This window comes from Myotis nattereri (assembly GCF_964212035.1).
Source record: "Myotis nattereri genome assembly, chromosome: 6".
In the NCBI taxonomy this organism is placed as follows: Eukaryota; Metazoa; Chordata; class Mammalia; order Chiroptera; family Vespertilionidae; genus Myotis; species Myotis nattereri.
The window spans coordinates 15,313,398-15,328,156 of NC_138081.1; the positions used below are offsets into that span (position 1 = coordinate 15,313,398).

Sequence of the window (14,759 nt, forward strand, 5' to 3'; positions counted from 1 at the left end):
GCACGATTCTCCCCACGCTGTCACCTCACCCTAGTGACTCCTGGACGGCACGAGACGGCCTCGGAACCAGAGGACTCTCCTTCCCTTTTAGCCAGCGAAGCCCGCCAGATCCCCAGCAGTCACCACACAGGCCGCGTACTCCAACTCCTGCTTTTTATTTGTGTAGGAAGCCGGGCCCTGCCTAGCCCTGGTCCCATCTGCAGGGCTACCGGAAGGTGGAGAAGCTCTGGGTGACGGTGCAGGAGGCATAGGGCACACCTCGAGATCGAATCTGCAGGGTGTGGAAGGTGAGGGGTGGGTTGGGGCCTGAGGAGCCCGGGTTCAGAGACTCGGTGTGAGGCTCCATCAGCGTCACGGGGACTGCGTAGGACAGCACCTGGGGCCGGTCATCGCGGCGTCTCACCGTGCCCTTGCCCAGGAGGTGCAGGATGCAGGAGAGGACATCAGTGCTGCTGCAGGCAGACCCCCTACCCAGGCCGCTGACCAAAGCCCTGGGAGGACAGGGGCCCCTCTGCCACGCTTCCAGCACCTGGTATGGAGAAGGGAGGGGGACAACAGGTCAGACACCCAGCTCTCCCATTGCTGGGGTCCAGCCCCAGCGGGCCCAGGGGTTCCCAAAGGTGTGGACGGAGTCGGCGAATAATGTTTTACACGGAGACAGCGTTCAAAACTCTCTAGCTTTCCTTAGTCTCCGTGGATCTTCCCTGTGCCTGGCTGAGGCCACAGAGAGAGATCCCAAGGCAAGCTGAGCCTTTATTTTATAGTGAGAGGTAAACAAGGTAGTGGTTTCCAAAGTTACACTGTTCTTGTGAGTTTCACTTGTTTGTGAGTTTCACTTGTTTTTGTTCTTGTGAGTTTCACTTGTTTACACCATGGTTATACTTCCGGCACTTCCTCAGCCCATTAGCTTCCCAGATAAGATCTAGGGAGCTTCATAAGGTCAAGCCTAATTATGCTAAGAGGACTGTGCCCTCTAAGCTGGGAATTGTTTGTGACTTTGCCCACAGGTCAGTCCGAGGCTTAACCCTATATCGGCTCCCCACATCCCATGTCTAGCTTCCACTCCAAGCACAAGCTGCCAGGGCAACGAGCTCCAAGGGCACCAGGTGCACCCCAACCTCAACCCTCCCAGGACCACAGGAAACCAGAGGCTTCAAATGTGGGCCCACCTCCCTCTGTGGACGGCACCCCCCACCCCAAAGCTCCATCACCCCTGCCCACCCCCACCCGCCTACCAGACAGACAAGCTGGCCAATGTGCAGCCCCTCGTCCCCGTGGGCCTTGAGGATTCGGACGATGAGGCAGTTCAGAAGGTTCCGTCTCTTCTCCAGGTTCCGGCCCTCTTCATCCTCAGCTTTCAGGTACGTCTGAGGGGGGATGAGCCACACGCTGCCCCTCCTTGGCCTGGGCTCCTCGCTGTCATCTCGAATCTTGAGCACACCTGAAACGAGCACTAGGCACTCGGGAGGCGGCCCCCGACCAGGCCGACCTGCTCAGGCCCTCCGCCCTCAGCACACGCCTCCCGGCTCAGGCCCTCCGCCCTCAGCACACACCTCCTGGGACTTCCTTTTGCTCGTGAAGGTCCAGGGGGCCTCGTGAGGAAGTGAGAAGCCCAACGGCCTGATTCAGGGTGTCTGCAGGGAGCCCCGAGAGGGCCCGCAGGTTCTCCACGGAGACCGCCTAGGGAAGGGGGGGTCGTTCAGGACTTCCTCACGGGGTGGAGCGGAGAGGGTGGAGGGAAGGAGGGCAGGAGTCAATGTTTAGGGAAAAAGATGGGAGAGGAGGTGGGAGAGAGCAGGGAGGAGCAGACAGCTGGACCACCTTCAGGTCGTTGAGATAGAGCAGCAGCCACATCTGCACGGTGGACACATGCAGCGTCTGGTCCCCAAACAGCACCTCGGCCCGGCCCAGCCACGTCCACTGCAGCCGCCTCTGCGGGCCCTGCTCCAGGACAGGGTAGCTCTGGCCTGGTGAGGGCACACCATTGGTTAAGCTTTGGCCCCGCTAATTGCAGAGCGTGTGGCCCAGCATGTGTGGACAAGGTTCCTGGCCTGAGCTCTCTGGAGCTCAGCCTTCTCTGCTCCCGCCAGGGGAGCCTCAGGCACCGGGGAGCCCACCGCGTGCCTAGTCCTGTCCCAGGCAGGCTCTGGTCAGCGCCTTCGAGGAGTTCCCCATAGTTTAGGGAGACAAAACCACAAAGTGAGGAAGCGCAGGGGCTCCCATTGCCTGGGATCCCCCTGAGAGAGAAGGCATGTCTCCCTGGTTAGTCTGGGACCCCCTGAAGGTAGGTCTGATTCTCATCCCCCTCCGGTGTCACTGCCCAGCCCAGGGGGAGCTGGGGTACAGTGACTGACCTACCACAGAGGGAGAGAAAGAGAGCCCTTTCTGGGGGCCTCAGTGCCTCCTGCCTCCATCCTCCTCACCACCCACAAAGAGAGTCTGGGGTCTTAGGTTCAGAAGGCAACAGTTCAGCGACCTAGTGCCTAATAGCCCCACCCCCTGCCCCAAACCCAAGCTCCTGCCCTTTCTTCTCAAGTCTACCCCATCGAGCCTCCCAACCCCAGGGCCCGCCCCAGCCCCCAATTCTTCCCCAGCATCGCAGCCTCCCCCCTGCTCCCCCCCCGCCCCCCCCTTTCCTTCGCTCCGCTCCTCACTCTTGTTGTAGAAGTTGGAGTATCGGTTCAAAGTGCCCCTCAGGTAGGAGGGCAGGCAGGTTCTGGGGTTCAGCGTGTGGCAGACGGAGGCAGTGGGCCAGCAGCGTGGTGACAAGACCAGCACAGACACTTCCGGCATTGCCCCTTCATAGTAGAGGTCTTCGTTCTCCTCCTCCTCCTCTTCCGGCACCTCTGCGGCTGCTGCGGCCCCGGCCTCCTCAGCTTCCTTTTCGTGCGCTCCCGCGTGCTCCTTGCCACTGGCCTCCTGGCCACCAGAAGAAGGAACACAGGTTCCCAAAAGCCGGGGGCCTCCCCGGTCTGCTCCATGCCTCTCTGCTTTCCGAGCCTCCCATCTGCTCCTCCCTCCCCTGGCACCCACCTGTATTTTCTTCTCCGTGTCCTCCAGCTTCAGGAGTTCCTGATCCAGCCGCTGGAGCTGGTAGACGTGGAAATGGCGCTGCAGCTCCTCAGAGGTGCTCAGGGTCCGCAGCATCTGCTGGGGGAGGCGGTGGGGGAAGCAGGAACCGATCTGCTCCAGCACGGCCCCCTCCAGCCAGCTGCAGCCCAGGCTCAGGAGACGGTCCGCCATGTAGTGCCTGCAGCACACACAGCCCAGGCCCGGCCTCAGCGTGGGCACTCGGCACGGCCCAGCCTCCTGCTCCAGGCCTCCAAGCTCCCAGACCCCTCTGTCGGCCTGCCTCCCCCCACCTCCCACTCCCGAGGCCCACACTCACTGGTAGTAATGCTCAAAGGTGGTGGCTATTTCCAGGCCAGAGAAAATCAGGACGGTTTCCAGGCATCGCTGCAAGTGTGCCAGCATCTCCATCCCCCGGGCCCCACCAATCCGGCTGCCCTGGATCCGCTGGTCAATGTGCCGGGCAAACTGCTCACTCACCTGGGCAGTGGGAAAACAATGAGTGGGTTAGTGGGTGGGAGCAGTGAGGGGGTCTGATGCAGTAGATACGAATGGCTCAAAGCTTCATAAATTGGTCAACACTTTCATAAAACTTTTTCAAAACATGTTTTTATTGATTTCAGAGAGGGAGAGGGAGAGAGAGACAGAAACATCAATGATGAGAGAGAATCATTGATCAATTGCCTCCTGCACGCCCCCTACTGGGGATTGAGCCGGCAACCCAGGCATGTGCCCTGATAGAGAATCAAGGTGTGACCTCCTGGTTCACAGCTTGATGTTCAACACTGAGCTGGCTGGGCCATAAAACTGTTTTATAAAGTCATTAACACTTGTATTAATGAGAGGGAGAGGGAGAGAGAGAAACATTGATGTGAGAGCGAAATATCAATGGGCTGCCTCCTACATGCCCCCTACTGGGTAATGAGTCCGAAACCCAGGCATGTGCCCTGAACGGGAATATGCCCAACCAAGCCACACTGGCCAGGGCTAGCAACCCTAATTTAATATGAGGAAATACGTTATATGTACAAAAACGGTCACGCTGCAGCCTCACTAATGAAACAAAACGACCAAAAGCAGCTCGGGCAGCCGCTGCCTCACGCTCCCACTGCGTCCTTCCTTGCTTACCAGAGAGCCTGTAACATTTTAGTTTATCATCTGCTTAATTCCATGTCTTTCCTAGAAGACGAAATTTTTGAGGGGACAGACTTCGTCTATCTTCAACTCTTAGCACATTTTAAGCGCTTGTTAAATATTTATGGGATGATGCGAATGAGGGAGTAAATTATAGTACACCCATTAGATGGAATTTAGGCACAAAGAAAAAATGAGTGCAAAGAGCAACACTGGCAAAGGCTTTTAACGTAACGATCAAGGGAAACAGGATACGGCATTTTAGGTACTCATGAGTGAACTGTTAAGTCCTGCATTCAAATAGGAGAAAGTTTATCAACATATATTAGGATGGCATGCTGCGGGTCACTATGCTTTTTTCTTTGAATTAAAAAATATATGTTTATTGATTTTAGAGAGAAAGGGAGGAAGAGAGAGACATCAATGTGAGAGAGAAACATCAATCAGTTGCCTCCCCTGTGGTCCTCGAACAGGGATCAAACTGGAAACATAAGTATGTGCCCTGACAGGGAATCGAACCCTCAACCTTTTAGTCTATGGGACGACACCCCAACAAACTGGCCAGGGCTTTTCTTTGAATTTTTGATAGCATGGATAGATACATAAAAGCCCAAACAACAACAACATGGTTATGTCCCAGTGCATGCTGCTTACTGAATGGGAACGGAAGGTGGGCCCTTCTGAGGTGGGGAAGGGAGAGGCGAGGTGGGAGGCTTACGTGGGCAGCTTTGAGAAAAGGGAGCTTCAGCAAGGCCCCAGCACAGCCGTTCTGCAGCGCCAGCAAGAAGGCTGCCCGTGGCCCAAACAGCTCGGAGCTGGACTTCTGCAGATTATTAAACTGCTCACAGTAGCGTGGCACAAAGTCATCATCCCGCCAGCGTGAGGTCAGAAAACTGTTCACCTGGGGGGAAGGGGCAGCAGCGTGAGGAGGCCACCCCACACCATGGCAGTTCCTCCCTCCCTCCCTCCTTGCCCCGCCCCGCCCCGCCCACCTGCTCCTCCACCGCTGCCTGCCAGCAGCGGGTCAGGTTTTTCACGATGCTGCTGGGAAGCCCCGGGGTAGCCAGGGAGCCCCAGTCGTGGCTTCTGTTTCTGCCGTCTGTGGAGACAAGGAGGGCGGAGGAAGGTGGGGGCAGCCCTTCAGCTCCTGGGTCCCCATTCAAGGTTGAGCCCGGGGGCCTTTCCTGACATGCTGCCACCCCAAATGATGCTCCTGGTGGGGGACACACACTTGGAAGAGGAATAGGCTGAGCACACAGGGAGGGGTAGGGTGAGGAGGGACAAAAGCCGTAGAATGAGTGGGGGCACACAGGGCAATGCCCCCACCGAGCTCCCGCCCGAGTCCTCTGGTACTCACTGGGCCGAGGGGCGGCCCCTGCCACAGCGGGCACCTCACAGGGTTCCACGTGCACCAGCAGGTGGGTGAGGCGGCGCACCCGCGAGGAGAAAGCTGCCGCGCGGCTCTGAGGGTTGCGGGCCGCCTCCCGAGACTGCAGGTACTGGTCCAGCAGCCAGCCCAGGGGGCTGACGCCGTCCTCATCTGGAGGCAGAGAAAAGAAGCCACGGCCGGGCATGTCTGCAGGGCCATGGGGGAGGCTGGCAGGACTGGCGGGTGGAGAAAGAGCAGTGGACAGAATGATCTGGGGGAGGGAGGTAGCAAGGCCCCTTCTGATCTTATGGGGTCGGCTGGCACCTGAGGGACATGGGAAAGGAGGTGGCCCTGGGCTGTGAGAAGAGGGGCGCTGGGTTTCCAAATACAAGCGCAGGTCACAAAAGGGACAAGAGCAAAAACCGGTGGCTCTAGGGTAGAGCATGAAGAGGCTGGATAGTGGGGCCGACAACTGGATGGCAAAGGGGTCAGGGGTCGGATGGTTACCGGGGCAGGTGATGTTCTGCACCAGGGGGCTGACCAGGGCCTCCCAGCAGGTCTTGCCCAGCGCTTGGGCGGCCTCGTCGTCAGGGAGGAAGCGATCAGCAAAATTCTGCTCCTGGCGCAGAGCCCCGTTGAGTCTGGGGATGAGGAGGAAGGAGGAAGGTGTCATAAGTGGCCCCAGTGTCCACCCAGACCAAATCCCCACTGGGTACCTGGCAACCCCCGCCCCCCCAAGTTAACTGGCACATTCCATTCCCAGGGCACCAAAGCAATCTCGCTTTTACTCTTTCCTTCCCTCCTCAGACTACAGAACACTCCAGCCCCTCCCCAGGCACGTTAACTCTCTCTCCCACCCGCCACGGAGCCCGCCCAGCCGCCACCTGTGACCTCTCACCTTTCGCACACACAGGCACACACATGCTCGCACACACCTAGAACTCAGGTGCAGGAGGCGCTTGCGGTCCTCCGCTATGTCCTGACTCCAGGCCTGCGCCCGAACCATGTAGAAGAGGCGTGTGTGACGACAGAGCTGCTCCCGGAACACTGGCCAGAACGTGGGCTTGGGGCCCAGGACCTCCAACCCCCGGATGCGTGTGTCGATGCCGCCCTGCAAGGCGCACGGGCCTGCTTCACCTGGTGCACAGTCTCCTCAGGAGGGGCTGCCGTCAGCCACACCCTCAGGCCTCACTCCTGGAGCTGCCCACCACCCAGCTGGCGCTCTGGCCCAAGATCTGCAACAGCTGCAGGGCAAGAGCCCGGTGCCTGGGAGCCACACCTCACGCCTGCCCTACCTGCTGGCAGCGCTTTATGCGGATCTGGATGACGGGCCAGAAGCGGTTCAGGTTCTCCAGGAGGACCACCCGGCGGGCGGAGGGCATCACGTTGACCTGTGGGGGGCGGGGGAGGCTGTCACCTCCGTGTGTGGATGGGAGTGCTGAGAGCACAGTCTGTTCCTGTCCCTTGCGGTGTCCCTCCCTTCCCAGCCTAGCACGTAGGAGGCCCTGAGGCAAGGGTGCTGATGCCACCCTCACCGTTCAGGGCCTGATGCCATCACGTAGGCACAGGGATAAAGGCCTCTGCTTGCTATGGGGCCCAAGGCAGAGAGGAATGTAGGAGTCTGGGCAGGAGGGGTGATCCTGTGAGGGCTGGTCTCACGGCACAGGGGTCCCTACCGAGTTGAGTTCTGTGTTAAGAGAGCTGGCGCTGTCGCCCCCGAGCACCACCACCCTGGCCGGCATGTAGCTCGAGTCTTCGCCGGCCACCAGCAGAGTCAGCTGCCTGGGAGCAGGGAGAGGAACCAGTTGGAACTGGAACCAGTCATATCCTTGCAGATGGAGCCAAGGGGACCCTTTGGTCATGTTCACGGGGGTGGTGCTTCGCCCAAGACAAACACGGAAATCGTGAGCAAGTGTGGGGTGGCCAAGCACATGCATGGAGCCTGTTACCTGATGAGGACGCCCTGGCGCATGTGCACGGAGATGGAGTGGGAGCCGGTGCTGCCGTTGGACTCCCAGTAGGTCTTGGGGTTGCGGTCGGTCAGCTTGCTGGCCCGATGCGGGTTGGAGGACACCTCCACCTTCTCCCAGCACTTGTCCTCCCTCACCTCCACACTGGAGCCTGGGGGCAGGGGGAGGGGGTGGCGGTTACAGCCCGGTAGATGTGGAGGGAAAACAGACGCAGGTATGGGGGCACGAGTGACGTGGGGACAGGCACGGACCCTGGCACAGATATCTGAGGAACACGTCAAAGAAGGGGATGTTGATGGGTCGGTGGGTTCGTCGGTGGTCTTCGATCTGACCCAGCACCATCTGCAGCCGGAACATCGGAGAGAAGGGGCACAAGGAGAGGGAGGAACACGGAGAAACAGGAACACGTATGGAGAAAGACCCAGCAGCAATGGAACTTCCTCCGCGCCACAGGCAGAGCAGGTCCACATGGGCAGAGGCGTGGAGAACAAAGCCCCAGGGTTACTAGACTCACCTGCCTCTCCCAACTTCAGAAACACGCCCGCCCCTCCACTGCTCGGCTTCATATTCTTACCATGTGTGAACCCACAGCTTCCATCCTTCCCCCTGACCTGGATACAGCCTCCCAGGATGTTGGTGGTGAGCTTCCTGTAGAGGTGGGCATGCTTCTCACACTTGAACACCATGTCCCGCAGCTCCTGGGCCAGGTCCAGCTTCCCCAGGTGCTTCTCCAGGGCCTTGGAGACGGCATCGCGGGCTCCCAGCTGATTCAGCACCACGGCATAGTCCCTGCTCGCGGAGGCCAGGCGGTGCAGGAAGAAGATCAGTTCCTGGAGCACCTGGGGTGTGGGCGGGGGAGTGAATAAAGGGGACATGGCACCGGCCACAGGGGCACCTGCAGTAGTGGTTACCACACACCCACTGGGTGCTGGGTGCTGGGGCTACTGCCGTGAACAAGACGGAGTGAGGAAGTAAAACGACAGGGATGGGGCGGAGTGAGAGAGCCAAAGACAAACTGAAATGGAAAAGCCAGGAGGTGCTCTGCCCCCCGGCGTTCTCCACTCCTGATTATGTTTGCAGGAGGTGCACACAGCACCACAGCGTGTTTCTCTTCCGGCCCAACTGCCCCAAGAACCAGCTGTGGGGCTGCACTTTGCGATCCTCAGGCCCTAAGCAGGCACCTGTGGGCGGGGAGGGGCCGAGAGGGACCAGTGTGTGCGCGCACAGCGAGGCTACCCCGCCAAGGTGTATGCTGCAGACACCCACTGCCACCAGGACCCCAGTTCTCTGACCCGCCCCAGCCTCTGTGCCCGGGATGTCTTTGTGGCAGGGGACTCTGGGATGTGATGGTCTCCTCCGTCTCCTGCACCCACTGAGGCTCTTGATGTCATGTGGACATACCCTTTTGTGTAGAAAAGGAGCTGGCAAATAAGATCGCACATTGGGGTTGGTTTATATTTGCATAAGGAAACACGGGGAGGATATATAAGGGGCCCACGGAAAACAGGGATTCAGGTGGGAGTGAGAATTCAGTATATAGCTTATTATATCGTTTTGATTTGTGAATTGTGTGACTGTATTACATACTTAAAGAAATAAAAGTCAATTTTAAAATCAAACCCAAACCAAGGGCACAATGCTCCGCTGTGCCCTTCAGAGCCCCACCCAGGAGGTCTGCCTCATCAGAGGCTGCCTTGCGTCCCCTGCCTTCAGCATCCCCCCCCAGCAGGGCAGGGGTACCTCTCGGTCAGCGTCTGGGGACCGCAGGCAGGCCATGCAGGCGTCCATGGCCTCATGCCAGGGGAGCAGCAGCGCCTCAGGGAAGTCCACCAGCCGCATCAGGATTCTGGGGAGCAGGGGTGGAAGGAGAGATATGCAGCGAGTCTCAGAGACCCCTCTCCCTCCACCCCCTGACCTGTCACCACCGCATCACCTCAGAACGGCCAGGTGCAGGGCTCTGTTGGCTGCTGGAGTGTCCAGGCTCTGCATCAGCACCAGGAAGGGCTGGGGCTGCTGCCGCAGCAGCAGCAGCAGCGACTTGACCTCGCTCTCCTGGGTCCCCTCTGAGCTGAGGGCTTGCTCCAGATCCAGGACAATTTTCCCAGCTGGCCCATAGCCCTCCACCAGATGCCGCAGGGGGCTGCGGGGGCACTGCGTCCGGGGTTCTTCTGCTACAGGACGAGGGAAGTCACAAGGGTTGGCCACGGTTAGTGATGGGAAGGATCAAAAAAGGACAAATTCCTAACTCTCAATCTTGTTTCCTAACTTCTTTAAAAATGTTTTTGATTTGCTTTGTCCCCTTTGTTTTAGGGCAGCGGTTCTCAACCTGTGCGTTGTGACCCCTTTGGCGGTCGAATGACCCTTTCACAGGGGTCGCCTAAGACCACCCTGCGTATCAGCTATTTACATGACGATTCATAACAGTAGCAGATTACAGTTATGAAGTAGCAACGAAAATAATTTTATGGTTGGGTCACAACATGAGGAACTGTATTTAAGGGCCAGAAGGTTGAGAACCACTGTTTTAGGGTCTCATAACACCGCATAATGTACTTATGACAGCTTCATGACAAATTTTATATTTTCTATCCTTGCAATTGCAAAGGCGCTTCCCGTCCACAGAGCAGAGCATTTCCCTGTATCTAAAAGCATTAACACTTAATTTTTCTCGACACTAGGAAAAATGTGGAGGCTGGGCTTTCTCAGGCTTTAAACTCTCAGTTTTCTAACTTTACATCCTCCTTCATTCTATGGAGGGAGCAGTGTCTGCTTCTCTGATTTGTTGCTCATCTCTTAGGTTTCAGCTTCTCCCTCGGGTGCCATCTCTTCTGGACAGGATCGCACAGAACTCAGCACAGACAGCTCGGGGGGCTCAGGCGCTCCGAGAGGCCGCTGTCTGTCTGGTGCCCCACCTTCCACTCCGGCTGCACCCGCTGATTCCTGGGGCTGGGCCTGGGCTTCCAGCAGGGATGGGTAAGCCGGCTGCCCTGCCAGGGCCTCGGGCACATATTTCCTGTAGACGCGGCAGCTGAGCAGGTCCCTGAGAGCGCTGTCATCGAGGCGCTCTGGCAGAGCCAGCAGCAGGTCCTGGGCCAACTCCACGGGCACGGCCAGCTCAGCCAGGATCTCGTCATCCAGAACCTGCCATCGGGAGAAGCTCTCACTGCGGGCAGCCCTCTGAGCACAGAGGCTCAAGGGACGGGGTAGGGGTGGGGGTCTCTGCATATGCCTTCTCCATCCTGAACCTGTCATGGCTGGCAGCTGGCTCCTCCCAGACGACTTGCCAACTCCTCCGAACTTAGACCCCTCCCCTGCAGCCCCTTCCACTATCAGCCTCCATGTCCCACCGGAGCCCTCCAAATGCTCTAGTTCAGTGCAGCCCGTGCAGTGGAGCCCCCCAGCTTTGGGGTCTACCTCTCCATCCAGGTTCTCCTGGAGGATCTGCAGAACCTCCTGGTGGTCAGGCCCATCCAGCTTCTTGATGAAGAAGAGGAGCTCCCACCACTCGGCCTGGGTCAGGTGTTCGCTCTCCTCCGTGTCCTCATCCTCAGGCAGCACGTAGGGCACGGCATAGAGCTCTGCCATGGGCTTCCATCGCCAGGAGGGCAGGGCTGTGGAAATGGGGCATTGGGCACAAGGATCACTGCCCAGCCAGCCAGACCACCGCTCCCGTGCTCAAAGCTTACTCCAGCTCACCCTCTGGGCTCACCTACACCCTGGGCTCCACTGCCCACTGCCCCCCGGTACTCATCAGCCTCCACCATGTCCTCAATGTCTTCCTCAAAACCCAGAATCTCCAGCATGTGCCAGTGTACCCAGTAGGTGCGGCCAGTAGATTCCCACAGCACCTGGAAGAACATGGGGAAAGAGGAAAGGGGAACAGAAAGCTCACTTAATGACTGGCTGTGGCCACGTGATGAGGACACACAGCCCTCAGATGACCCCTGGCCAAAACACTGGAGAGCATGGACACAGCCTTCCCCTACGAGCACTGGCCCTGCCTCTCCTCTCACCTACACTTCCTCCTGTCCTCCACTACCCTGACGCCCTGGCCCTTTGGGAAAGCCTACCTGTCTCAGTTACCTTCCTGGGAGTCTTCCTGACCTCAGCGCCCTCTAAACCCAGATTTTTCCAGCCTTCCGAATGGCCCCCTTCTCAACAGACCCCTCTTTGACCATTTCAATTCCCTTGGGAGTTTTCTCCTGCCAGAGTCCCCTGCATGGAGGCCCCATCAGGGTCCCACCGCCATGCGCTCTCACCTGCACAGGGGGCACGCCATTGTTGCTCTGCTGGAACTGGCCCTCGTCCCCAGCACTGATCTCCTCGTGATTATCCAGCATCCGCACGCGCATCCCCGGCTGCAGTGTATCCCGCACATACAAGGCATAGGTATTGCCACTTGCGAACTCAGAGCGAGGGCGAAACCGCCTCGACCTCCTGAGGGAGGACGGGGCCTGGGTGGGTGGCAGTCCTGGGCCTGCATCTGCCAGCTGGGGCTGGAAGATGGAACAGGAGGACCGAGCCAAGGGCCCCTGTCTGCTGGAGGCCCAGTCCCAGCGCATGGCCTGCACCAGCTCTGAGATCAGGGTGCCCATGGCCATGCTGAATTCCAACTCCAGCCGACCCCTCTCCCTGCTCAACTCCTCGGGAGCAGAGCTGTTCTGGGCTCCTGGTTCTGCAGCACTGTCATTCAGCTGATCCAGGAGGGAGGTGACATGCAAATAGCGCTTCACCAGGGAGAAGAGCAGCCGTCCTGGGACCTGTAGGACACAGTCTTTGGCCCATGTCCACTTTGTCCCAGCTTTAGCCCCTCTCTCCACACCATCCTCTATGGAAAGGTATAAAGGCCTGGTTGCTAGATCTTCACAGCTCCACCCCCAATGCCCCTGACAATACCTGTGGCAGCTGAATGCCCTCGAAAGACATGGGGTGTTCAGAGAGTGTGGCCTGTGCAAACAGAGCCAGCAAGGCACAACGGCTGTCAAAATCCAGGTGTTTCTCAATGGCCTCTTGTTGGCTCAGTGACAGAAGAATCTGGGTCCGGGTCCCTGTAACCCACACCCCAATCAGTAACTGCTCCCTAACCTTAACTTTCCCAGGCATCTCTCCTAGACCCCCTAGACCCTCCAATCCTTTTCCCACCTACACTAGGAATGACATGATTTGCTTCAAAAGCCAAAACTTCCTTTTTCATATATATGAATGCACATATATATGAATGCACATATATATGTATATACACACATCTTGCAAAAGTCTACACTTCCTTTGCCTAGACAGCCAACTAATATGAGGTTCTCAGTCTTTCCTCTTTCTGTAGCGGTGCCCCTACCTACCACCCCACCTCCTTTTCTTCCAACTATGAGAGAAGTGCAACAGATCATTTACGTATTGATGAGGTCAGAGGCTCCTGTGAGGCCCTAAGCCCGCCCAGCCGCTCTCCTGCTCTCCCCTCCTCCCCACACTGCTCCTCACCAGCATCATGGGAGGCCAGGGCTTGTATCATCCGGCCGGCGCTCCAGCGAATCTGATAATCTGGGCTACTCAACATGTGCATGAGCAAATCCAGCACCCTTGGGTCTTTGAAGATGCCAGCGAGCGGCTCGATGCTGGCATAGGCACTGAGCACATGGACAGTGTGAAGCAGAGGAGCAGGAGGGATGGTGCCCACGCACTCCTCCAGCTGCCGAAGGGCCCTCTCAATCAGGGACTTCACATCTGTTTCCATCTCCTCCAGCACAGACTTGTCCAGGGCCCCGGCCTCCCCTGCAGTCTCCTGGGAAGGCCAGATAACTTGGCCATCCTCGCCCAGCATCTTGTGGCAGTTGGCATAGATCTCGTCACTGGACATCCACAGCAGGATGTGCTCAGCCTTGCAGTCCACTTGACTAGAGCCCCCTTCCCCATCCTCCCCACGCCTGAGGACGAGCCAGCGGATCTGGTACTCTGGATGCCCATTGTGGCCCAATCGCTGGCGGATCAGCTCATCGGGATAGGCATGCAAGCCGGGCCCCAGGGGCACTCTGAATTCCCTGTAGCGGAGTTCCCCCACCATCCTGGCACCTGGGACAAACAAGGAAAAGAGAGCAGGCAAGTGAGATTGAGAAGAGAGGTTGGAAAGTCAAGGACACCCAGGGGAAGGGAAGCAAATGCGGCACCAGCTGTTGGGCGGGTGGGTAAAGCGGGGCCCAGGGGTTGCCTGCTGCAGGCCGGCGGGGCCAGGCTTGAGCAGAGGAACACTGGGGTGTTTGCTGCAAGAGAACACAAAATGTGGGGGCTAAGAGGGAGGGGGCCTAAGGCCCTGCAGCCTGGAGTGGGTTGGTTTAGCGCATTGGGAAGGGGAGTGGGGGGTGGGCAGCCTTAGAGTCCCAAGGGAATCCGAGGTCCTGGGTCAGGTGGAGGCAGCCCTGGGAAAGGGGTAGATGCAGCCCAGAGGGTTGTGTTGGGGAGTGTGATGAGAAGCAGCGCTGGCTCCGATGCTTGAAGCCAGGTGTGAGTCGCAGAGGAAAGAGAACTGGTGGTGGGGTAGGGGCAAGGCGGAGGGCTGGGAGGACTGGTGGGCTGCAGGCACGGATGACTGCGGGCACTGGAGGCACAGGAGCACCAAGGCTGGCGGGGGCAACACGAGGCCCAGGACAAAGTGGGGAGGAGGCCGGTGCGTGAGGGGGGGGGAGGCTTGGGAGGACCGGGGTGGCAGACCTGAGCAGCGGGAAGAGCTGGGAGGTGGGAGCGCGACAGTGGGGTGGGTGGCTGGGCAGCGTACACCAGAACCCGGGGTGGTTTGGAGAGCAGGGCTCGGTGGGCTACTGGCGGAGGCAAACCCAGGGAGGGCCGCGGCGGGGCTCTGGCCACCTCAGCAGCAGATGGAGATCCTGGTGAGGCCTGTTCTCCGCTGAGCTGGGGCCGCGCAGGCGATGGCGATGGCGGCGCCGTTGGCGGGCAAAGATTTGGCCCCCAAAGGGGGTCGAGATGGGGAGGCGGGAGGGGGCGTGCCCCGCAGGACAGCGTCAGGCCGGGGGCGTGGCGAGCGGGGACCTCGCTGCTGCGCTGTCACCGCTGCCAGCGCGCAGGTCTGCAGCCCCAGGGGCGGGGCCCAGCCGCGGTGCCACCCGCCCAGCGGAAAGCGAGGGGCCCTGGGAGCAGCGGGGCGGAGCCGGGGTTGCCACCTCAACAACGTGCCGCCCTTTCCTCTTCCTTGCGTCCTCCCTCCTGCCACC

General features: G+C 58.9%; 1 protein-coding gene across 2 annotated transcripts; it reads right to left on the reverse strand.

Moving 5' to 3' along the window:
- Window positions 1-139: 139 nt before the first annotated feature.
- CUL7 (cullin 7) lies at window positions 140-13,597 on the reverse strand (the record flags this gene model as incomplete). Of its 2 annotated transcripts, XM_081094440.1 has the most annotated exons (25): window positions 140-529; window positions 1,236-1,441; window positions 1,554-1,680; window positions 1,822-1,967; window positions 2,655-2,919; window positions 3,034-3,250; window positions 3,389-3,549; window positions 4,922-5,104; window positions 5,196-5,302; window positions 5,561-5,743; window positions 6,080-6,213; window positions 6,508-6,683; window positions 6,868-6,963; window positions 7,249-7,354; window positions 7,522-7,693; window positions 7,794-7,884; window positions 8,154-8,381; window positions 9,283-9,388; window positions 9,476-9,713; window positions 10,455-10,683; window positions 10,957-11,153; window positions 11,252-11,390; window positions 11,802-12,302; window positions 12,439-12,590; window positions 13,018-13,597. In XM_081094440.1, the coding sequence occupies 25 exons, from the start codon at window positions 13,595-13,597 to the stop codon at window positions 206-208; spliced, it is 5,064 nt and encodes a 1,687-aa protein (XP_080950566.1). In that variant the 3' UTR covers window positions 140-205. The 2 variants fall into 2 exon arrangements, with proteins under 2 accessions (XP_080950566.1, XP_080950565.1); XM_081094439.1 differs by having other exon boundaries at window positions 2,655-3,250.
- Window positions 13,598-14,759: the final 1,162 nt, after the last annotated feature.